The sequence below is a fragment of the Coregonus clupeaformis genome, unplaced genomic scaffold (genome assembly GCF_020615455.1).
Source record: "Coregonus clupeaformis isolate EN_2021a unplaced genomic scaffold, ASM2061545v1 scaf0055, whole genome shotgun sequence".
NCBI lineage: Eukaryota > Metazoa > Chordata > Actinopteri > Salmoniformes > Salmonidae > Coregonus > Coregonus clupeaformis.
The window spans coordinates 672,946-696,475 of record NW_025533510.1 but is presented as its reverse complement, the minus strand read 5'-3'; the positions used below and the strand labels follow the sequence as shown (position 1 = coordinate 696,475).

Below are 23,530 nucleotides of genomic sequence, written 5' to 3'. Positions count from 1 at the left end.
AACCGGCCTCACAACCGCAGACCACGTGTAACCACGCCAGCCCAGGACCTCCACATCCGGCTTCATCACCTGCAGGATCGTCTGAGACCAGCCACCCGGACAGCTGATGAAACTGTGGGTTTGCACAGCCAAAGCATTTCTGCACAAACTGTCAGAAACCGTCTCAGGGAAGCTCATCTGGGTGCTCGTCATCCTCACCAGGGTCTTGAACTGACTGCAGTTTGGCGTCGTAACCGACTTCAGTGGGCAAATGCTCACCTTCGATGGCCACAGGCACGCTGGAGAAGTATGCTCTTCATGGATGAATCCCGGTTTCAACTGTACCGGGCAGATGGCAGACAGAGTGTTTGGCATCGTGTGGGCGATTGGTTTGCTGATGTCAACGTTGTGACCCATGGTGGCGGTGGGGTTATGGTATGGGCAGGCATAAGCTACGGACAACGAACACAATTGCATTTTATCTATGGAAATTTGAATGCACAGAGATACCTTGACGAGACCCTGAGGCCCATTGTCGTGCCATTCATCCACCGCCATCACCTCATGTTTCAGCATGAAAATGCACAGCCCCATTTCTCAAGGATCTGTATACAATTCCATGGCCTGCATATTCACCAGACATGACACCCGTTGAGCATGTTTGGGATGCTCTGGATCAACGTGTGTGACAGCATGTTCCAATTCCCGCCAATATCCAGCAACTTTGTACAGCCATTGAAGAGGAGTGGAACAACATTCCACAGGCCGCAATCAACAGCCTGATCAACTCTATGTGAAGGAGATGTGTCGCGCTACATGAGGCAAATGGTGATCACACCAGATACTGACTGGTTTTCTGATCCATGCCCCTACTTTTGTTTTGAAAGGTAACTGTGACCAACAGATGCAGATCTGTATTCCCAGTCGTGAAATCCATAGATAAGGGCCTGATTAATTTATTTCAATTGACTGATTTCCTTATATGAAGTGTAACTCAGTAAAATCTTAATGTTGTCATGTTGTTCAGTATATGTGAAGACTCAATAGTGCATTTGAAAACAAGGAATTCTGGTTGAGAATGTCATGTGGGAGATCTATGTGGACAGAACATGCGCAGTTTGAGCTACTCTAGGAAGTGACGTTGCAGGCTAGCTCAGTGCTGCCCCCTCTCATTGAGTATCTCAAGTTGAAGGCCGACCAGGGTACTGCAGGCTGCCATTAGCTACTGGTTTTTAAAGTAATCGGTTCAAGGCCCATACATCTGGAGAAATAGTCAATTATTGGTCCCATGATTGTCTTTGAAATTTGTATTTATTTACACGAAGATTGACCACGAAGATTGACCACGAAGATTGCCATTTTCTGTTTTCTGAAAACTTGAACTTCGTTCTCGCCTGCTCCCAACTCATGCTGCACAAACGTTAACACACTTGAAGAATTTAACACGGCATGTAGAAACTGTTCATTACTGTTCGCAAAACAATGTCCATACAGGCTAGAGTGCAAGACATACCAGTAGCTTTAATTGTAGGCTAACGTTCCTGGCTAGCTGACAGCTGACGCTAACATTCATTCACTACCCTACTACTTGGATTGGGATAATATGCTAAACTATAATGCAAAATATACTGATTTCAAAGATGATTGTCCCCAACTTTATTAATTCACTTCTTCGTCTGCCTCGCCCCCCCGTTTGGTTTCCACAAGATTCCACAGCCACGTTCTGCCTCGTGCCGTTCTGCCTCGTGACGTTCTGCCTCCCGAACGTCATTAATTTCTTAGAGACACACGTTTATAAAAGAAGAGATTGCTTCTTCTGTGCAAATGTTGTTAATCAGTACAATAAAATAATATGTTCTCGTAGCAGTTGCCAATATAATAAGTCCTAAATGGAAGGGATTGTTTCATCTGTAGCTCCATGAAGTCAGCTAAAATAAGCTCAATACCTCAGTGCCACACTCCTATTGGATAATATGGATTCACCTCTATTGTGAATAGACCTAGGCTATGTCTTGATCCCACTCCTATTGGATAATATGGATTCACCTCTAGTGTGAATAGACCTAGGCTATGTCTTGATCCCACTCCTATTGAATAATATGGATTCACCTCTAGTGTGAATAGACCTAGGCTACGTCTTGATCCCACTCCTATTGGATAATATGGATTCACCTCTATTGTGAATAGACCTAGGCTATGTCTTGATCCCACTCCTATTGAATAATATGGATTCACCTCTATTGTGAATAGACCTAGGCTATGTCTTGATCCCACTCCTATTGAATAATATGGATTCACCTCTATTGTGAATAGACCTAGGCTATGTCTTGATCCCACTCCTATTGAATAATATGGATTCACCTCTATTGTGAATAGACCTAGGCTATGTCTTGATCCCACTCCTATTGAATAATATGGATTCCCCTCTATTGTGAATAGCCACTCCTATTGAATAATATGGATTCACCTCTATTGTGAATAGACCTAGGCTATGTCTTGATCCCACTCCTATTGAATAATATGGATTCCCCTCTATTGTGAATAGACCTAGGCTATGTCTTGATCCCACTCCTATTGAATAATATGGATTCACCTCTAGTGTGAATAGACCTAGGCTATGTCTTGATCCCACTCCTATTGAATAATATGGATCCCCCTCTATTGTGAATAGACCTAGGCTATGCCTTGATTTACTCAGTTTATCAATAGACATTTACATTTCAAATAAATGATTACCATTGTTGTTTTTCTAGTTAGATTGGTGAAAACAAAGTCAGATCGATTGTATTATTGATTCATTAATGTCTCAAAACAAATGGACATGTTCTAATGTGATGAGACTGAACAGAGCAGGAGCGGAGTTTATCTGTCTGGATAAAGGACATGTTCTAATGTGATGAGACTGAACAGAGCAGGAGCTGAGTTTATCTGTCTGGATAAAGGACATGTTCTAATGTGATGAGACTGAACAGAGCAGGAGCTGAGTTTATCTGTCTGGATAAAGGACATGTTCTAATGTGATGAGACTGAACAGAGCAGGAGCTGAGTTTATCTGTCTGGATAAAGGACATGTTCTAATGTGATGAGACTGAACAGAGCAGGAGCGGAGTTTATCTGTCTGGATAAAGGACATGTTCTAATGTGATGAGACTGAACAGAGCAGGAGCTGAGTTTATCTGTCTGGATAAAGGACATGTTCTAATGTGATGAGACTGAACAGAGCAGGAGCTGAGTTTATCTGTCTGGATAAAGGACATGTTCTAATGTGATGAGACTGAACAGAGCAGGAGCGGAGTTTATCTGTCTGGATAAAGGACATGTTCTAATGTGATGAGACTGAACAGAGCAGGAGCTGAGTTTATCTGTCTGGATAAAGGACATGTTCTAATGTGATGAGACTGAACAGAGCAGGAGCGGAGTTTATCTGTCTGGATAAAGGACATGTTCTAATGTGATGAGACTGAACAGAGCAGGAGCTGAGTTTATCTGTCTGGATAAAGGACATGTTCTAATGTGATGAGACTGAACAGAGCAGGAGCTGAGTTTATCTGTCTGGATAAAGGACATGTTCTAATGTGATGAGACTGAACAGAGCAGGAGCTGAGTTTATCTGTCTGGATAAAGGACATGTTCTAATGTGATGAGACTGAACAGAGCAGGAGCTGAGTTTATCTGTCTGGATAAAGGACATGTTCTAATGTGATGAGACTGAACAGAGCAGGAGCTGAGTTTATCTGTCTGGATAAAGGACATGTTCTAATGTGATGAGACTGAACAGAGCAGGAGCTGAGTTTATCTGTCTGGATAAAGGACATGTTCTAATGTGATGAGACTGAACAGAGCAGGAGCTGAGTTTATCTGTCTGGATAAAGGACATGTTCTAATGTGATGAGACTGAACAGAGCAGGAGCTGAGTTTATCTGTCTGGATAAAGGACATGTTCTAATGTGATGAGACTGAACAGAGCAGGAGCTGAGTTTATCTGTCTGGATAAAGGACATGTTCTAATGTGATGAGACTGAACAGAGCAGGAGCTGAGTTTATCTGTCTGGATAAAGGACATGTTCTAATGTGATGAGACTGAACAGAGCAGGAGCTGAGTTTATCTGTCTGGATAAAGGACATGTTCTAATGTGATGAGACTGAACAGAGCAGGAGCTGAGTTTATCTGTCTGGATAAAGGACATGTTCTAATGTGATGAGACTGAACAGAGCAGGAGCTGAGTTTATCTGTCTGGATAAAGGACATGTTCTAATGTGATGAGACTGAACAGAGCAGGAGCTGAGTTTATCTGTCTGGATAAAGGACATGTTCTAATGTGATGAGACTGAACAGAGCAGGAGCTGAGTTTATCTGTCTGGATAAAGGACATGTTCTAATGTGATGAGACTGAACAGAGCAGGAGCTGAGTTTATCTGTCTGGATAAAGGACATGTTCTAATGTGATGAGACTGAACAGAGCAGGAGCTGAGTTTATCTGTCTGGATAAAGGACATGTTCTAATGTGATGAGACTGAACAGAGCAGGAGCTGAGTTTATCTGTCTGGATAAAGGACATGTTCTAATGTGATGAGACTGAACAGAGCAGGAGCTGAGTTTATCTGTCTGGATAAAGGACATGTTCTAATGTGATGAGACTGAACAGAGCAGGAGCTGAGTTTATCTGTCTGGATAAAGGACATGTTCTAATGTGATGAGACTGAACAGAGCAGGAGCTGAGTTTATCTGTCTGGATAAAGGACATGTTCTAATGTGATGAGACTGAACAGAGCAGGAGCTGAGTTTATCTGTCTGGATAAAGGACATGTTCTAATGTGATGAGACTGAACAGAGCAGGAGCTGAGTTTATCTGTCTGGATAAAGGACATGTTCTAATGTGATGAGAGACTGAACAGAGCAGGAGCTGAGTTTATCTGTCTGGATAAAGGACATGTTCTAATGTGATGAGACTGAACAGAGCAGGAGCTGAGTTTATCTGTCTGGATAAAGGACATGTTCTAATGTGATGAGACTGAACAGAGCAGGAGCTGAGTTTATCTGTCTGGATAAAGGACATGTTCTAATGTGATGAGACTGAACAGAGCAGGAGCTGAGTTTATCTGTCTGGATAAAGGACATGTTCTAATGTGATGAGACTGAACAGAGCAGGAGCTGAGTTTATCTGTCTGGATAAAGGACATGTTCTAATGTGATGAGACTGAACAGAGCAGGAGCTGAGTTTATCTGTCTGGATAAAGGACATGTTCTAATGTGATGAGACTGAACAGAGCAGGAGCTGAGTTTATCTGTCTGGATAAAGGACATGTTCTAATGTGATGAGACTGAACAGAGCAGGAGCTGAGTTTATCTGTCTGGATAAAGGACATGTTCTAATGTGATGAGACTGAACAGAGCAGGAGCTGAGTTTATCTGTCTGGATAAAGGACATGTTCTAATGTGATGAGACTGAACAGAGCAGGAGCTGAGTTTATCTGTCTGGATAAAGGACATGTTCTAATGTGATGAGACTGAACAGAGCAGGAGCTGAGTTTATCTGTCTGGATAAAGGACATGTTCTAATGTGATGAGACTGAACAGAGCAGGAGCTGAGTTTATCTGTCTGGATAAAGGACATGTTCTAATGTGATGAGACTGAACAGAGCAGGAGCTGAGTTTATCTGTCTGGATAAAGGACATGTTCTAATGTGATGAGACTGAACAGAGCAGGAGCTGAGTTTATCTGTCTGGATAAAGGACATGTTCTAATGTGATGAGACTGAACAGAGCAGGAGCTGAGTTTATCTGTCTGGATAAAGGACATGTTCTAATGTGATGAGACTGAACAGAGCAGGAGCTGAGTTTATCTGTCTGGATAAAGGACATGTTCTAATGTGATGAGACTGAACAGAGCAGGAGCTGAGGTTTATCTGTCTGGATAAAGGACATGTTCTAATGTGATGAGACTGAACAGAGCAGGAGCTGAGTTTATCTGTCTGGATAAAGGACATGTTCTAATGTGATGAGACTGAACAGAGCAGGAGCTGAGTTTATCTGTCTGGATAAAGGACATGTTCTAATGTGATGAGACTGAACAGAGCAGGAGCTGAGTTTATCTGTCTGGATAAAGGACATGTTCTAATGTGATGAGACTGAACAGAGCAGGAGCTGAGTTTATCTGTCTGGATAAAGGACATGTTCTAATGTGATGAGACTGAACAGAGCAGGAGCTGAGTTTATCTGTCTGGATAAAGGACATGTTCTAATGTGATGAGACTGAACAGAGCAGGAGCCGAGTTTATCTGTCTGGATAAAGGACATGTTCTAATGTGATGAGACTGAACAGAGCAGGAGCTGAGTTTATCTGTCTGGATAAAGGACATGTTCTAATGTGATGAGACTGAACAGAGCAGGAGCTGAGTTTATCTGTCTGGATAAAGGACATGTTCTAATGTGATGAGACTGAACAGAGCAGGAGCTGAGTTTATCTGTCTGGATAAAGGACATGTTCTAATGTGATGAGACTGAACAGAGCAGGAGCTGAGTTTATCTGTCTGGATAAAGGACATGTTCTAATGTGATGAGACTGAACAGAGCAGGAGCTGAGTTTATCTGTCTGGATAAAGGACATGTTCTAATGTGATGAGACTGAACAGAGCAGGAGCTGAGTTTATCTGTCTGGATAAAGGACATGTTCTAATGTGATGAGACTGAACAGAGCAGGAGCTGAGTTTATCTGTCTGGATAAAGGACATGTTCTAATGTGATGAGACTGAACAGAGCAGGAGCTGAGTTTATCTGTCTGGATAAAGGACATGTTCTAATGTGATGAGACTGAACAGAGCAGGAGCTGAGTTTATCTGTCTGGATAAAGGACATGTTCTAATGTGATGAGACTGAACAGAGCAGGAGCTGAGTTTATCTGTCTGGATAAAGGACATGTTCTAATGTGATGAGACTGAACAGAGCAGGAGCTGAGTTTATCTGTCTGGATAAAGGACATGTTCTAATGTGATGAGACTGAACAGAGCAGGAGCTGAGTTTATCTGTCTGGATAAAGGACATGTTCTAATGTGATGAGACTGAACAGAGCAGGAGCTGAGTTTATCTGTCTGGATAAAGGACATGTTCTAATGTGATGAGACTGAACAGAGCAGGAGCTGAGTTTATCTGTCTGGATAAAGGACATGTTCTAATGTGATGAGACTGAACAGAGCAGGAGCTGAGTTTATCTGTCTGGATAAAGGACATGTTCTAATGTGATGAGACTGAACAGAGCAGGAGCTGAGTTTATCTGTCTGGATAAAGGACATGTTCTAATGTGATGAGACTGAACAGAGCAGGAGCTGAGTTTATCTGTCTGGATAAAGGACATGTTCTAATGTGATGAGACTGAACAGAGCAGGAGCTGAGTTTATCTGTCTGGATAAAGGACATGTTCTAATGTGATGAGACTGAACAGAGCAGGAGCTGAGTTTATCTGTCTGGATAAAGGACATGTTCTAATGTGATGAGACTGAACAGAGCAGGAGCTGAGTTTATCTGTCTGGATAAAGGACATGTTCTAATGTGATGAGACTGAACAGAGCAGGAGCTGAGTTTATCTGTCTGGATAAAGGACATGTTCTAATGTGATGAGACTGAACAGAGCAGGAGCTGAGTTTATCTGTCTGGATAAAGGACATGTTCTAATGTGATGAGACTGAACAGAGCAGGAGCTGAGTTTATCTGTCTGGATAAAGGACATGTTCTAATGTGATGAGACTGAACAGAGCAGGAGCTGAGTTTATCTGTCTGGATAAAGGACATGTTCTAATGTGATGAGACTGAACAGAGCAGGAGCTGAGTTTATCTGTCTGGATAAAGTGCCATTCTGGGACTGGGTAAAACTCCTTTGTTGTTTTGGTATCATGATGGTATCGAGTATCATGATACTAAACCTGGTACCGGTATCCAAGTCAAAATTCTGGTATCGTGACAACACTAGTACTGAACTGAACTGTAATCTACTGGGCTTAATGTCCAAAGTTGTGAAACATTGACGTCTATATTTGGTCCGGACCAACCGAATTTGGTCGTGTTTGGGGGAAGAGCTCGTTAAAATAATAGCCAGTATGTAGAATAATACCAAAATATGCAAAGGAGGATATTGTATATTTCTACCTTTTGTACCATTCAGGATACATCCCCATGAAGAGCATGACTTTCATATCATCATTATGGATTTCTGTGTAGTACAGATCAGGGACCCATGATGACGTTCCGTTACCGCAATTCCGTTACCGGGTATAAATCCACTTCACTTACTGTAGTTCATTAACCAAAATAGATTTTTTCAATGTGTCTTGTCATAGCTGACACCCCATTCTTTCTGCAGACATCGTTGAATCTTAATTCGGAGCAGATATGTAAGAGTTTTTGGAAAACATGGACACAAAAGAAACTGAGATTTTACCGAAATTCTGTTACCGAACTTTGCATCTGCACAGCTCCTTCAGGAAATGTGTTTTTGTAAAATGTTCAGTGTAAATTGTTATAAGTAGTCCTTGTGCATAGTTTGTTGAACTTGGTTTGTTAAACTTCTATATCAATGTTTTTTTGTTTGGCATACATTTGAAGTGGAAAGTCAGTGTCGGCGCAAATCTGTTACCATGGAAATGCCCTCATGGTTAGGATGGGGGGGGGGACACTGATCCTAGATCTGTACCCAGGGAGCTCTTAAAGGTAGAGAGAAAGAAACCAAACCCCTGCTCTCTCCTCCAGGTGAAACAACATTATAATCCTAGTAGATTTAAAGAAACCAAACCCCTGCTCTCTCCTCCAGGTGAAACAACATTATAATCCTAGTAGATTTAAAGAAACCAAACCCCTGCTCTCTCCTCCAGGTGAAACAACATTATAATCCTAGTAGATTTAAAGAAACCAAACCCCTGCTCTCTCCTCCAGGTGAAACAACATTATAATCCTAGTAGATTTAAAGAAACCAAACCCCTGCTCTCTCCTCCAGGTGCGTGGCAGACTAAGGTGAGTAACCGGGAGAGGCGGAAGCAGAAGAGGAAGGAGAAGGGTCCTGACGGGTCAGGAAGCACGGAGGGGGTAACACACCACCAGGTGGAACAGCCCCCTCTAACCGCCCCGGTCCGCAGGAAGAACAGAGGTATGCCATCTGTATTAGGCTGGTAGGTTTCCCAGAAATCCCAGTTGGAAGTTTCTCGGAATCAGTAAGGAATAAGCAGGAATATCGCTAGCTGCAACAGAATACCACTGCAGATACCATTTTATGTCTCTGTGTCCAGTATGAAGGATGTTTCACGAGCCAATGCTAACTAGCGTTAGCGCAATGACTGGAAGTCTACAGGAACAGTTGGCATGCTAGAAATTGGAGCTAATTACAGGGTTTTTCTGTATAGAAAGTTCTTAGGCGGGCCGTCTAAGTGGTGATTTTCGGGGAAAAACGTTTAAACAACCAAAACCAGATAGAAAACATATTGAACTATACACTACTGGTCAAAAGTTTTAGAACACCTACTCATTTCAAGGGTTTTTCTTTATTTTTACTATTTTCTACATTGTAGAATAATAGTGAAGACATCAAAACTATGAAATAACACATGGAATCATGTAGTAACCAAAAAAGTGTTAAACAAATCAAAATATATTTGAGATTCTTCAAATAGCCGCCCTTTGCTTTGATGACAGCTTTGCACACTCTTGGCATTCTCTCAACCAGCTTCACCTGGAATGCTTTTCCAACAGTCTTGAAGGAGTTCCCACATATGCTGAGCACTTGTTGGCTGCTTTTCCTTCACTCTGCGGTCCGACTCATCCCAAACCATCTCAATTTGGTTGAGGTCGGGGGATTGTGGAGGCCAGGTCATCTGATGCAGCACTCCATCACTCTCCTTCTTGGTAAAATAGCCCTTACACAGCCTGGAGGTGTGTTGGGTCATTGTCCTGTTGAAAAACTAATGATATTCCCACTAAGCCCAAACCAGATGGGATGGCGTATCGCTGCAGAATGCTGTGGTAGCCATGCTGGTTAAGTGTGCCTTGAATTCTAAATAAATCAGTGTCACCAGCAAAGCACACCCACACCATCACACCTCCTCCTCCATGCTTTACGGTGGGAAATACACATGCAGAGATCATCCGTTCACCCACACCGCAACTCTCAAAGACACGGCGGTTGGAACCAAAAATCTCTAATTTGGACTCCAGACCAAAGGACACATTTCCACCGGTCTAATGTCCATTGGTTTCTTTGCAGCAATTCGACCATGAAGGCCTGATTCACACAGTCTCCTCTGAACTGTTGATGTGTCTGACTTGGGGCTGCATTTATTTGGGCTGTAATTTCTGAGGCTGGTAACTCTAATGAACGTATCCTCTGCAGCAGAGGTAACTCTGGGTCTTCCATTCCTGTGGCGGTCCTCATGAGAGCCAGTTTCATCATAGCGCTTGATGGTTTTTGAGACTGCACTTGAAGAAACTTTCAAAGTTCTTGATATTTTCCGTGTTGACTGACCTTCATGTCTTAAAGTAAAGATGGACTGTCGTTTCTCTTTGCTTATTTGAGCTGTTTTTGCCATAATATGGACTTGGTCTTGAACCAAATAGGGCTATCTTCTGTAAACCCCCCTACATTGTCACAACATAACTGATTGGCTCAAACGCATTAAGAAATTCCACAAATTAACTTTTAAAAAGGCACACCTGTTAATTGAAATGCATTCCAGGTGACTACCTCATGAAGCTGGTTGAGAGAATACCAAGTGTTCAAAGCTGTCATCAAGGCAAAGGGTGGCTATTTAAAGAATCTCAAATATAAAATATATTTTGATTTGTTTAACACTTATTTGGGCTACTACATTAATCCATATGTGTGATTTCATAGTTTTGATGTCTTCACTATTATTCTACAATGTAGAAAATAGTAAAAATAAAGAAAAACCCATCAAATCAAATTTTATTGGTCATATGCGCCGAATACAACAGGTGCAGACATTACAGTGAAATGCTTACTTACAGCCCTTAACCAACAGTGCATTTATTTTAAACAAAAAAGTAAGAATAAAACAACAACAAAAAAGTGTTGAGAAAAAAAGAGCAGAAGTAAAATAAAGTGACAGTAGGGAGGCTATATACAGGGGGTACCGTTGCAGAGTCAATGTGCGGGGGCACCGACTAGTTGAGGTAGTTGAGGTAATATGTACATGTGGGTAGAGTTAAAGTGACTATGCATAAATACTTAACAGAGTAGCAGCAGCGTAAAAAGGATGGGGTGGGGGGCAGTGCAAATAGTCCGGGTAGCCATGATTAGCTGTTCAGGAGTCTTATGGCTTGGGGGTAGAAGCTGTTGAGAAGTCTTTTGGACCTAGACTTGGCACTCCGGTACCGCTTGCCGTGCGGTAGCAGAGAGAACAGTCTATGACTAGGGTGGCTGGAGTCTTTGACAATTTTGAGGGCCTTCCTCTGACACCGCCTGGTATAGAGGTCCTGGATGGCAGGAAGCTTTGCCCCAGTGATGTACTGGGCCGTACGCACTACCCTCTGTAGTGCCTTGCGGTCGGAGGCCAAGCAGTTGCCATACCAGGCGGTGATGCAACCAGTCAGGATGCTCTCGATGGTGCAGCTGTAGAATTTTTTGAGGATCTGAGGACCCATGCCAAATCTTTTTAGTCTCCTGAGGGGGAATAGGCTTTGTCGTGCCCTCTTCACGACTGTCTTGGTGTGTTTGGACCATGATAGTTCGTTGGTGATGTGGACACCAAGGAACTTGAAGCTCTCAACCTGTTCCACTACAGCCCCGTCGATGAGAATGGGGGCGTGCTCAGTCCTCTTTTTTTTTTCCTGTAGTCCACAATCATCTCCTTTGTCTTGGTCACGTTGAGGGAGAGGTTGTTGTCCTGGCACCACACGGCCAGATCTCTGACCTCCTCCCTATAGGCTGTCTCATCGTTGTCGGTGATCAGGCCTACCACTGTTGTGTCGTCGGCAAACTTAATGATGGTGTTGGAGTCGTGCCTGGCCATGCAGTCATGGGTGAACAGGGAGTACAGGAGGGGACTGAGCACGCACCCCTGAGGGGCCCCGTGTTGAGGATCAGTGTGGCAGATGTGTTGTTACCTACCCTTACCACCTGGGGGCGGCCCGTCAGGAAGTCCAGGATCCAGTTGCAGAGGGAGGTGTTTAGTCCCAGGATCCTTAGCTTAGTGATGAGCTTTGAGGGCACTATGGTGTTGAACGCTGAGCTGTAGTCAATGAATAGCATTCTCACGTAGGTGTTCCTCTTGTCCAGGTGGGAAAGGGCAGTGTGGAGTGCAATAGAGATTGAATGAGATCAATGAGTAGGTGTTCTAAAACTTTTGACAGGTAGTGTGTATATATTTTTAAATAATACCATCAGTTAGGGAGAATCAAGAATTACCAAAACCGGGCATTCAGGGCATATGCCCAGAGGAACACAGCATTAGACATGGCAAAATGCGTATGATGAGGGCTCCAGTGTAATGTGATCTCCTGAGTAGGTTGAAGGCTCCAGTGTAATGTGATCTCCTGAGTAGGTTGAAGGCTCCAGTGTTATGTGATCTCCTGAGTAGGTTGAAGGCTCCAGTGTTATGTGATCTCCTGAGTAGGTTGAAGGCTCCAGTGTTATGTGATCTCCTGAGTAGGTTGAAGGCTCCAGTGTTATGTGATCTCCTGAGTAGGTTGAAGGCTCCAGTGTTATGTGATCTCCTGAGTAGGTTGAAGGCTCCAATGTTATGTGATCTCCTGAGTAGGTTGAAGGCTCCAGTGTTATGTGATCTCCTGAGTAGGTTGAAGGCTCCAGTGTTATGTGATCTCCTGAGTAGGTTGAAGGCTCCAGTGTTATGTGATCTCCTGAGTAGGTTGAAGGCTCCAGTGTAATGTGATCTCCTGAGTAGGTTGAAGGCTCCAGTGTTATGTGATCTCCTGAGTAGGTTGAAGGCTCCAGTGTTATGTGATCTCCTGAGTAGGTTGAAGGCTCCAGTGTTATGTGATCTCCTGAGTAGGTTGAAGGCTCCAGTGTTATGTGATCTCCTGAGTAGGTTGAAGGCTCCAGTGTTATGTGATCTCCTGAGTAGGTTGAAGGCTCCAGTGTAATGTGATCTCCTGAGTAGGTTGAAGGCTCCAGTGTTATGTGATCTCCTGAGTAGGTTGAAGGCTCCAGTGTTATGTGATCTCCTGAGTAGGTTGAAGGCTCCAGTGTTATGTGATCTCCTGAGTAGGTTGAAGGCTCCAGTGTTATGTGATCTCCTGAGTAGGTTGAAGGCTCCAGTGTTATGTGATCTCCTGAGTAGGTTGAAGGCTCCAGTGTTATGTGATCTCCTGAGTAGGTTGAAGGCTCCAGTGTTATGTGATCTCCTGAGTAGGTTGAAGGCTCCAGTGTTATGTGATCTCCTGAGTAGGTTGAAGGCTCCAGTGTAATGTGATCTCCTGAGTAGGTTGAAGGCTCCAGTGTTATGTGATCTCCTGAGTAGGTTGAAGGCTCCAGTGTTATGTGATCTCCTGAGTAGGTTGAAGGCTCCAGTGTTATGTGATCTCCTGAGTAGGTTGAAGGCTCCAGTGTTATGTGATCTCCTGAGTAGGTTGAAGGCTCCAGTGTTATGTGATCTCCTGAGTAGGTTGAAGGCTCCCGTGTGTTAACTTTGTTCCCTTCATCTCCATTGAAAAAGTGTCTTCTCTTTCCCCTTAGAGCCCCTGAGGACCAGGAAAGGAGATTCTATCATGACACCAGGTAAAGTACCACTGTCTCCTAGTCTGATGATTCTATCATGACACCAGGTAAAGTACCACTGTCTCCTAGTCTGATGATTCTATCATGACACCAGGTAAAGTACCACTGTCTCCTAGTCTGATGATTCTATCATGACACCAGGTAAAGTACCACTGTCTCCTAGTCTGATGATTCTATCATGACACCAGGTAAAGTACCACTGTCTCCTAGTCTGATGATTCTATCATGACACCAGGTAAAGTACCACTGTCTCCTAGTCTGATGATTCTATCATGACACCAGGTAAAGTACCACTGTCTCCTAGTCTGATGATTCTATCATGACACCAGGTAAAGTACCACTGTCTCCTAGTCTGATGATTCTATCATGACACAAGGTAAAGTACCACTGTCTCCTAGTCTGATGATTCTATCATGACACCAGGTAAAGTACCACTGTCTCCTAGTCTGATGATTCTATCATGACACCAGGTAAAGTACCACTGTCTCCTAGTCTGATGATTCTTAGAGGATGACACAGGAGTTAAATTCAATCTTGTATTGTCCTGTCCTCCTGTCCTGTCCCATCAATAACTAAACTGTTCAATCCTGTACAGATATTTTATCCTGGACTGTCCTTTCCTGTGAAGAAAACGGTTTGTTGCATGCAGATGAGTGTGTTCCTGAAAGGATAACATTTCCACTAAGCCAAAGTAACACTGACCGATCAATGTCTCCCTCCCTCTAGTGTCCAGCAGCTGTAGAGAGGAGCCGTCAGTGAATGGTGGAGGGTGGACAGATATCGCCACGAAGCTGCCCGCCCATTTAAGCTCTTCAGACGGGGAGAAGTGGCCGGCCATCTGTAAAGGACCCTAAAGAACTCAGAACCCACCTGGGGACAGGACACAGAAGGTAACCTGCTGGGCTTAACCCTAACCCCCCTGGGGACACCTAACCCTTACCCTAACCCCCCTGGGGACACCTAACCCTTACCCTAACCCCCCTGGGGACACCTAACCCTTACCCTAACTCCCCTGGGGACACCTAACCCTTACCCTAACCCCCCTGGGGACACCTAACCCTTACCCTAACTCCCCTGGGGACACCTAACCCTTACCCTAACTCCCCTGGGGACACCTAACCCTTACCCTAACCCCCCTGGGGACACCTAACCCTTACCCTAACTCACCTGGGGACACCTAACCCTACCCTAACCCCCCTGGGGACACCTAACCCTTACCCTAACTCCCCTGGGGACACCTAACCCTTACCCTAACTCCCCTGGGGACACCTAACCCTTACCCCTAACCCCCTGGGGACACCTAACCCTACCCTAACTCCCCTGGGGACACCTAACCCTTACCCCCCTGGGGACACCTTACCCTAACCCTAACCCCCCTGGGGACACCTAACCCTTACCCTAACCCCCCTGGGGACACCTTACCCTTACCCTAACTCCCCTGGGGACACCTAACCCTTACCCCTAACCCCCTGGGGACACCTAACCCTTACCCTAACCCCCTGGGGACACCTAACCCTTACCCTAACCCCCTGGGGACACCTAACCCTTACCCTAACTCCCCTGGGGACACCTAACCCTTACCCTAACTCCCTGGGGACACCTAACCCTTACCCTAACCCCCCTGGGGACACCTAACCCTTACCCTAACCCCCCTGGGGACACCTAACCCTTACCCTAACTCACCTGGGGACACCTAACCCTTACCCTAACCCCCTGGGGACACCTAACCCTAACCCTAACCCCCCTGGGGACACCTTACCCTTACCCTAACTCCCCTGGGGACACCTAACCCTTACCCCTAACTCCCCTGGGGACACCTAACCCTTACCCTAACCCCCCTGGGGACACCTAACCCTTACCCTAACCCCCTGGGGACACCTAACCCTTACCCTAACTCCCCTGGGGACACCTAACCCTTACCCTAACTCCCCTGGGGACACCTAACCCTTACCCTAACCCCCTGGGGACACCTACCCTAACCCTTTGGGACCCCTAACCCTCCCTGGGGACACCTAACCCTTACCCTAACCCCCTGGGGACACCTAACCCTTACCCTAACCCTGGGGACACCTAACCCTTACCCTAACCCCCTGGGGACACCTAACCCCTTACCCTAACCCCTGGGGACACCTAACCCTTACCCTAACTCCCCTGGGGACACCTAACCCTTACCCTAACCCCTGGGGACACCTAACCCTTACCCTAACCCCCCTGGGGACACTAACCCTTACCCTAACTCCCCTGGGGACACCTAACCCTTGCCCTAACCCCTGGGGACACCTAACCCTTACCCTAACCCCCTGGGGACACCTTACCCTTACCCTAACCCCCCTGGGGACACCTTACCCTAACCCCCCTGGGGACACCTTACCCTAACCCCCCTGGGGACACCTAACCCTTACCCTAACCCCCCTGGGGACACCTAACCCTTACCCTAACCCCCCTGGGGACACCTAACCCTTACCCTAACTCACCTGGGGACACCTAACCCTTACCCTAACTCACCTGGGGACACCTAACCCTTACCCTAACCCCCCTGGGGACACCTTACCCTTACCCTAACCCCCCTGGGGACACCTTACCCTTACCCTAACCCCCTGGGGACACCTTACCCTTACCCCCCTGGGGACACCTTACCCTAACCCTAACCCCCTGGGGACACCTTACCCTTACCCTAACTCCCCTGGGGACACCTTACCCTAACCCCCTGGGGACACCTTACCCTTACCTAACCCCCTGGGGACACCTAACCCTTACCCTAACCCCCCTGGGGACACCTAACCCTTACCCTAACCCCCTGGGGACACCTTACCCTTACCCTAACCCCCCTGGGGACACCTTACCCTTACCCTAACCCCCCTGGGGACACCTTACCCTAACCCCCCTGGGGACACCTTACCCTTACCCTAACCCCCCTGGGGACACCTAACCCTTACCCTAACCCCCCTGGGGACACCTAACCCTTACCCCTAACCCCCTGGGGACACCTAACCCTTACCCTAACCCCCCTGGGGACACCTTACCCTTACCCTAACCCCCTGGGGACACCCTTACCCTTACCCTAACCCCCTGGGGACACCTTACCCTTACCCCCCTGGGGACACCTTACCCTAACCCTAACCCCCCTGGGGACACCTTACCCTAACCCCCCTGGGGACACCTTACCCTTACCCTAACCCCCCTGGGGACACCTTACCCTAACCCCCTGGGGACACCTTACCCTTACCCTAACCCCCTGGGGACACCTAACCCTTACCCTAACCCCCCTGGGGACACCTTACCCTAACCCCCCTGGGGACACCTTACCCCCCTGGGGACACCTTACCCTAACCCTAACCCCCCTGGGGACACCTAACCCTTACCCTAACCCCCCTGGGGACACCTTACCCTTACCCTAACCCCCCTGGGGACACCTAACCCTTACCCTAACCCCCCTGGGGACACCTAACCCTTACCCTAACTCCCCTGGGGACACCTAACCCTTACCCTAACCCCCCTGGGGACACCTAACCCTTACCCTAACTCCCCTGGGGACACCTTACCCTTACCCCCCTGGGGACACCTTACCCTTACCACTAAACCAGGGTTTTCAAACTTGGGTCCGAGATACTGCAGGGGGTCCACAAATGGACCTGAAAAATAATTATTTTATGAATATCGCTAGCTGCAACAGAATACCATTGCGGATACCATTGTATGTCTCTGCGTCCAGTATGAAGGGTTAGGTTTCACGAGCCAATGCTAACTAGCGTTAGCGCAATGACTGGAAGTCTACAGGAACAGTTGGCATGCTAGCTGTTCCTGTTCATCCGACTCTGGGGAAGTAGGGCAATGGCTTCATGGCCAAAATCTCCAACTATCAAATCCCTGCAGTGAACTATCCCTTTAATATGGAGGAAATTACAGGGAAATGCTTACTGGATCCTGGATGTCAGGGAGCTTTGCCCCAGTGATGTACTGGGCCGTACGCACTACCCTCTGCAGCCTTGGAGGAAATTACAGGAAGTCCTTAGGCGGGCCGTCTAAGTGGTGATTTTCGGGAAGAAATGTTTCAGTGTCAACTTAAACAACCAAAACCAGATAGAAAACATGCAGAAAAGATATTGAACTATATATATTTTTAAATAATACCATCAGTTAGGGAGAATCGAAATTTACCAAAACCGGGCATTCAGGGCACATGCCTATTTTTAATTTTGTTTGATGTTTGAGCAGAGGAACACAGCATTAGCCATGGCAAACATGGCAAACATGGCAAACATGGCAAACATGGCAAACATGGCAAAATGCATAGAATTGCAGGAAATGTGTTTTAAAAAGGGAAAATTGTCTCTCCGCTCTAAGCCAAACTGTCTAAATTAGGTTCAAAATTACAAAATGTTCTCCCAGCTCAATGGAAAAAAATGGAATTGCAGAAAATATGCTTTACAATACAGCAACATTTTCTCAACGCTGCAAGGATGTCTTTCTAGCTAATAGACTGTTAGTTTACACTTCCTCTTCCAATGAACTTTGGGGAGGTCACAATAATCAAACTCGACCAAATCTATTCATTTTAAAATAAGAGAAGACGTGACCGTTGTTGCTAACATAAAATATTATGGGGTCGCCGATTTGCCTGGGCGGGGGTTCTTGGGCAAACCCACCTGGGGAAATCCCTGTCCTAACCCACCTGGGGAGACCCCCTGTCCTAACCCACCTGGGGAGACCCCTGTCCTAACCCACCTGGGGAGACCCCTGTCCTAACCCACCTGGGGAGACCCCTGTCCTAACCCACCTGGGGAGACCCCTGTCCTAACCCACCTGGGGAGACCCCCTGTCCTAACCCACCTGGGGAGACCCCTGTCCTAACCCACCTGGGGAGACCCCTGTCCTAACCCACCTGGGGAGACCCCCTGTCCTAACCCACCTGGGGAGACCCCTGTCCTAACCCACCTGGGGAGACCCCTGTCCTAACCCATAACCCACCTGGGGAGACCCCTGTCCTAACCCACCTGGGGAGACCCCTGTCCTAACCCACCTGGGGAGACCCCTGTCCTAACCCACCTGGGGAGACCCCTGTCCTAACCCATAACCCACCTGGGGAGACCCCTGTCCTAACCCACCTGGGGAGACCCCTGTCCTAACCCATAACCCACCTGGAGAGACCCCTGTCCTAACCCACCTGGGGAGACCCCATGTCCTAACCCACCTGGGGAGACCCCATGTCCTAACCCACCTGGGGAGACCCCTGTCCTAACCCACCTGGGGAGACCCCTGTCCTAAGGTAAGCTACTGGGCTTAACCCTAACCCATAACCCACCTGGGGACACCTAAACCTAACCCGCCTGGGGACACCTAAACCTAACCCGCCTGGGGACACCTAAACCTAACCTGCCTGGGGACACCTAAACCTAACCCGCCTGGGGACACCTAAACCTAACCCACTGGGGACACCTAAACCTAACCCACTGGAGGACACCTAAACCTAACCCACTGGAGGACACCTAAATCTAACCCGCCTGGGGACACCTAAACCTAACCCGCCTGGGGACACCTAAACCTAACCCACCTGGGGACACCTAAACCTAACCCACCTGGGGACACCTAAACCTAACCCGCCTGGGGACACCTAAACCTAACCCGCCTGGGGACACCTAAACCTAACCCACTGGAGGACACCTAAACCTAACCCGCCTGGGGACACCTAAACCTAACCCACTGGGGGACACCACAAGAAAACATATTTTGCATCTTCAAAGTGGTAGACATGTTGTGTAAATCAAATGATACAAACCCCCAAAAAATCCATTTTAATTCCAGGTTGTAAGGCAACATAATAGGAAAAATGCCAAGGAGGTGAATACTTTAGATGGCTTTCTTTCATTGATCCCTAATATTCTGAACCCGTTCTCACAATATATTCTAATGAGTCTGTCGACAACATTCTAACAAAATGGTACACCGTATTTAAAGGGATGGCTTCAGATAAATGTACTGAAAACACTATTGAATTAAAACTCAACAAGAAAATCTGTTGGCCAGCAAGTGGGATGGTTTTCAGCGGTTGAATGACATTTATTAAGAGTGTGCAAGGGAGCCGCACCTGCAGAGCTGAATAGAGCCCCACAGTGGACGTGTCATAATACCCATAAAACCTAGCAGTCAAACAGGGAAATGGTTCCAATCATTTTTCCACCATTCAGTTTTCCCATAGGAGATTTTAGAAACACTTAAAATAAGGGCTGTGTTTTGTGTAGTTTTACCCTGGCATGACGTTTTGATAACCATGTAAATCTCTCTCGGACAAGGTGACTTTTATCAATATATTCAGCTGTATTTACTCTCTGATTTGAAAAGGTTAATTAGCATGAAAGTAGACATGCAAAACTACAAATCCCAGCAAGCTCCAGCACGTCATCTCTAGCTGACATCTCTGCTAACAGGTAGTGTGTCAATTTAAAACTTACACAAGACAGTTCACAGAATTGTCCATTTAAAGATATTTAGCCAAATCATTACTACTGTTACAGGCTTTGGTTTTTCCGTTTATATTTCGAGGTTGGATGTTAGCACATGGGGCTCACTGATTTGGTGTTAGTCAGTATGTGTCACACCTGTGCTGGCCCAGGTGATATTTAGGAGCGGCTGGCCCAGGTGATATTTAGGAGCGGCTGGCCCAGGTGATATTTAGGAGCGGCTGGCCCAGGTGGTATTTAGGAGCGGCTGGCCCAGGTGATATTTAGGAGCGGCTGGCCCAGGTGATATTTAGGAGCGGCTGGCCCAGGTGATATTTAGGAGCGGCTGGCCCAGGTGGTATTTAGGAGCGGCTGGCCCAGGTGATATTTAGCAGCGGCTGGCCCAGGTGATATTTAGGGAGCGGCTGGCCCAGGTGATATTTAGGAGCGGCTGGCCCAGGTGATATTTAGGAGCGGCTGGCCCAGGTGGTATTTAGGAGCGGCTGGCCCAGGTGATATTTAGGGAGCGGCTGGCCCAGGTGATATTTAGGAGCGGCTGGCCCAGGTGATATTTAGAGCGGCTGGCCCAGGTGATATTTAGGAGCGGCTGGCCCAGGTGATATTTAGGAGCGGCTGGCCCAGGTGATATTTAGGAGCGGCTGGCCCAGGTGATATTTAGGAGCGGCTGGCCCAGGTGATATTTAGGAGCGGCTGGCCCAGGTGATATTTAGGAGCGGCTGGCCCAGGTGATATTTAGGAGCGGCTGGCCCAGGTGGTATTTAGGAGCGGCTGGCCCAGGTGGTATTTAGGAGCGGCTGGCCCAGGTGATATTTAGGAGCGGCTGGCCCAGGTGATATTTAGGAGCGGCTGGCCCAGGTGATATTTAGGAGCGGCTGGCCCAGTGCTCCAGTTGTCTTGAGAGATGTGGAGGATCAACACCTTTAGTTGTCTCTCCCTATTTCACTTTTTTATATCCTTCATCTGATCTTCCCTGTTTTCATTTTGCTCCACTTTGTGGTTTGATTTCTGTCTTTCAGTTTGGTGGGTTTTAATTTAGTTTGACTCTTCTTGGGTAAATTTAGTGGGTCTCATGGTGGGTGTCATGGTGGGTCTCATGGTGGGTCTCATGGTGGGTCTCATGGTGGGTGTCTTTTAGGGCCCAGTTGTTGTTGCTAGTCAACCTCCAGTGGACACCCCCATGAGTGTCTTTCAGAACCCCTCCTAAAACCCAACCTGTTTCGTTTTGGTTGTTCAGATCACTCATTGTGAAGCCAAACTATTTTCTTACAATGTGTGGTGTCACTACTGTAGACTTGCCTTCCAAAGATCTCCCATAAGTCATTGAAGATGTATTTCCAGGACACATGTCATGTCTTTGTGTTTTCTTTTTTCTTCTTTCTGTTTCTCTTCAGAAATATCCGACCCGAGCTTTGACGTTCCCAAGCCGTCCCAGAAGAAGAAGGAAAGAGACATTAAGTAGAGAAACAAGACCCATATGAATTATATGCAAAAGGAATGTTCAATGTGTTATAAATGCAATCATTATTTTATACAGAATAGGTTTCAATATCCAAAAAAGAGAAAGAGACCAGCTCATTTAGCTGGGGTCTGGTGACCAGCTCATTTAGCTGGGGTCTGGTGACCAGCTCATTTAGCTGGGGTCTGGTGACCAGCTCATTTAGCTGGGGTCTGGTGACCAGCTCATTTAGCTGGGGTCTGGTGACCAGCTCATTTAGCTGGGGTCTGGTGACCAGCTCATTTAGCTGGGGTCTGGTGACCAGCTCATTTAGCTGGGGTCTGGTGACCAGCTCATTTAGCTGGGGTCTGGTGACCAGCTCATTTAGCTGGGGTCTGGTGACCAGCTCATTTAGCTGGGGTCTGGTGACCAGCTCATTTAGCTGGGGTCTGGTGACCAGCTCATTTAGCTGGGGTCTGGTGACCAGCTCATTTAGCTGGGGTCTGGTGACCAGCTCATTTAGCTGGGGTCTGGTGACCAGCTCATTTAGCTGGGGTCTGGTGACCAGCTCATTTAGCTGGGGTCTGGTGACCAGCTCATTTAGCTGGGGTCTGGTGACCAGCTCATTTAGCTGGGGTCTGGTGACCAGCTCATTTAGCTGGGGTCTGGTGACCAGCTCATTTAGCTGGGGTCTGGTGACCAGCTCATTTAGCTGGGGTCTGGTGACCAGCTCATTTAGCTGGGGTCTGGTCATATCAGCCTATGTACATTATTATTTTCGTCTTTTTGAAGTTCTATGTTTGATTAATAACCCAAATGTGGAATTTATTTTACAAACTTTCTCAGTTTACTTTTGCTGTTCTGTTGTGGCACTTTTGTACTGGTGGATTGATTGCACACCGTGTCACCCCACCTGTGTACCAGAGTCCTAGCTAGCTAGCACACTGTGTCCTTCGCCCCTGCCTGCCGAGCACCTGCCCTCACCGTAACCTTAACAGAACTGCGGGAAAGCTGTACTCGGCCGGCAGGAGTGAAGGAAGTCGCTCCAATTTGTAAGTCGCTCTGGATAAGAGCGTCTGCTAAATGACACAAATGTAAAATGTAAGGACACTGTCTACTGGTGTTCTAGCTAGCTAGCGCTCTCTTCTTCTGTGGGGTTTATCAGACACCAGCAGAGACCAGAAGTATTGGGCTCCATTGGTTATCAGACACCAGTAGGGACCAGGAGTATTGGGCTCCCATTGGTTATCAGACACAAGTAGGGACCAGGAGTATTGGGCTCCCATTGGTTATCAGACACCAGTAGGGACCAGGAGTATTGGGCTCCATTGGGTTCTTAACCAGTCTTTTCTTCCAACCTCTGGTGAACAAAGCCGTGCCATATGTACAGAATACAAGGGCTTTTTCTAATGTGTAATTTTTCTGGAATTGATTGCACTGTGCAGGCTGGATCCTATGCATTATCTTTGTCTTTTCATGATTATTTTTCAAGAAGACCGTTTAGCAGAATGTGAAGGTGTAATTCCTGGTTGTGATTTTAGATGGAGGTCAATGTGATGATGAGGGAGGGGAGGTACTGAAGAGGAGACGGCGTGTAGAATGGCTTTAATTCCATGTCAGTCATTTTAAACGGTATCAGGAATTGAATTATATTGCCTTAACCTGTAGTAAATTAGTATGTGCATTTCTTTACATCTCCTTTTTGATAGTGTTCAGATCAAGGACTGGGGAGTTACCGCATCCGGTTTTAAAAAATATGACTGACAACCATCCTCATACAGTATGATTAAAGAATGGGCAGGTTAGTACTTCTGATTAGTGGTACTGTATATAGCCTTGGATGGGAGGAAGGACTGGGCTTGGATGGGAGGAAGGACTGGGCTTGGATGGGAGGAAGGACTGGGCTTGGATGGGAGGAAGGACTG

General features: G+C 46.6%; 1 protein-coding gene across 1 annotated transcript in view; it reads left to right on the top strand.

The window, feature by feature from the left end:
• The window catches only part of LOC121556439 (protein LYRIC), a 34,532-nt gene extending 12,883 nt beyond the window's left edge, over window positions 1-21,649 (top strand). The window contains exons 4-7 of the mRNA XM_041870343.2: window positions 8,964-9,113; window positions 13,671-13,712; window positions 14,439-14,602; window positions 21,562-21,649. Coding sequence (XP_041726277.1) covers window positions 8,964-9,113; window positions 13,671-13,712; window positions 14,439-14,566 — 320 coding nt within the window. The 3' untranslated portion in view covers window positions 14,567-14,602; window positions 21,562-21,649. The remainder of the gene's footprint in view (window positions 1-8,963; window positions 9,114-13,670; window positions 13,713-14,438; window positions 14,603-21,561) is intronic.
• The last annotated feature ends 1,881 nt before the right edge of the window (window positions 21,650-23,530 follow it).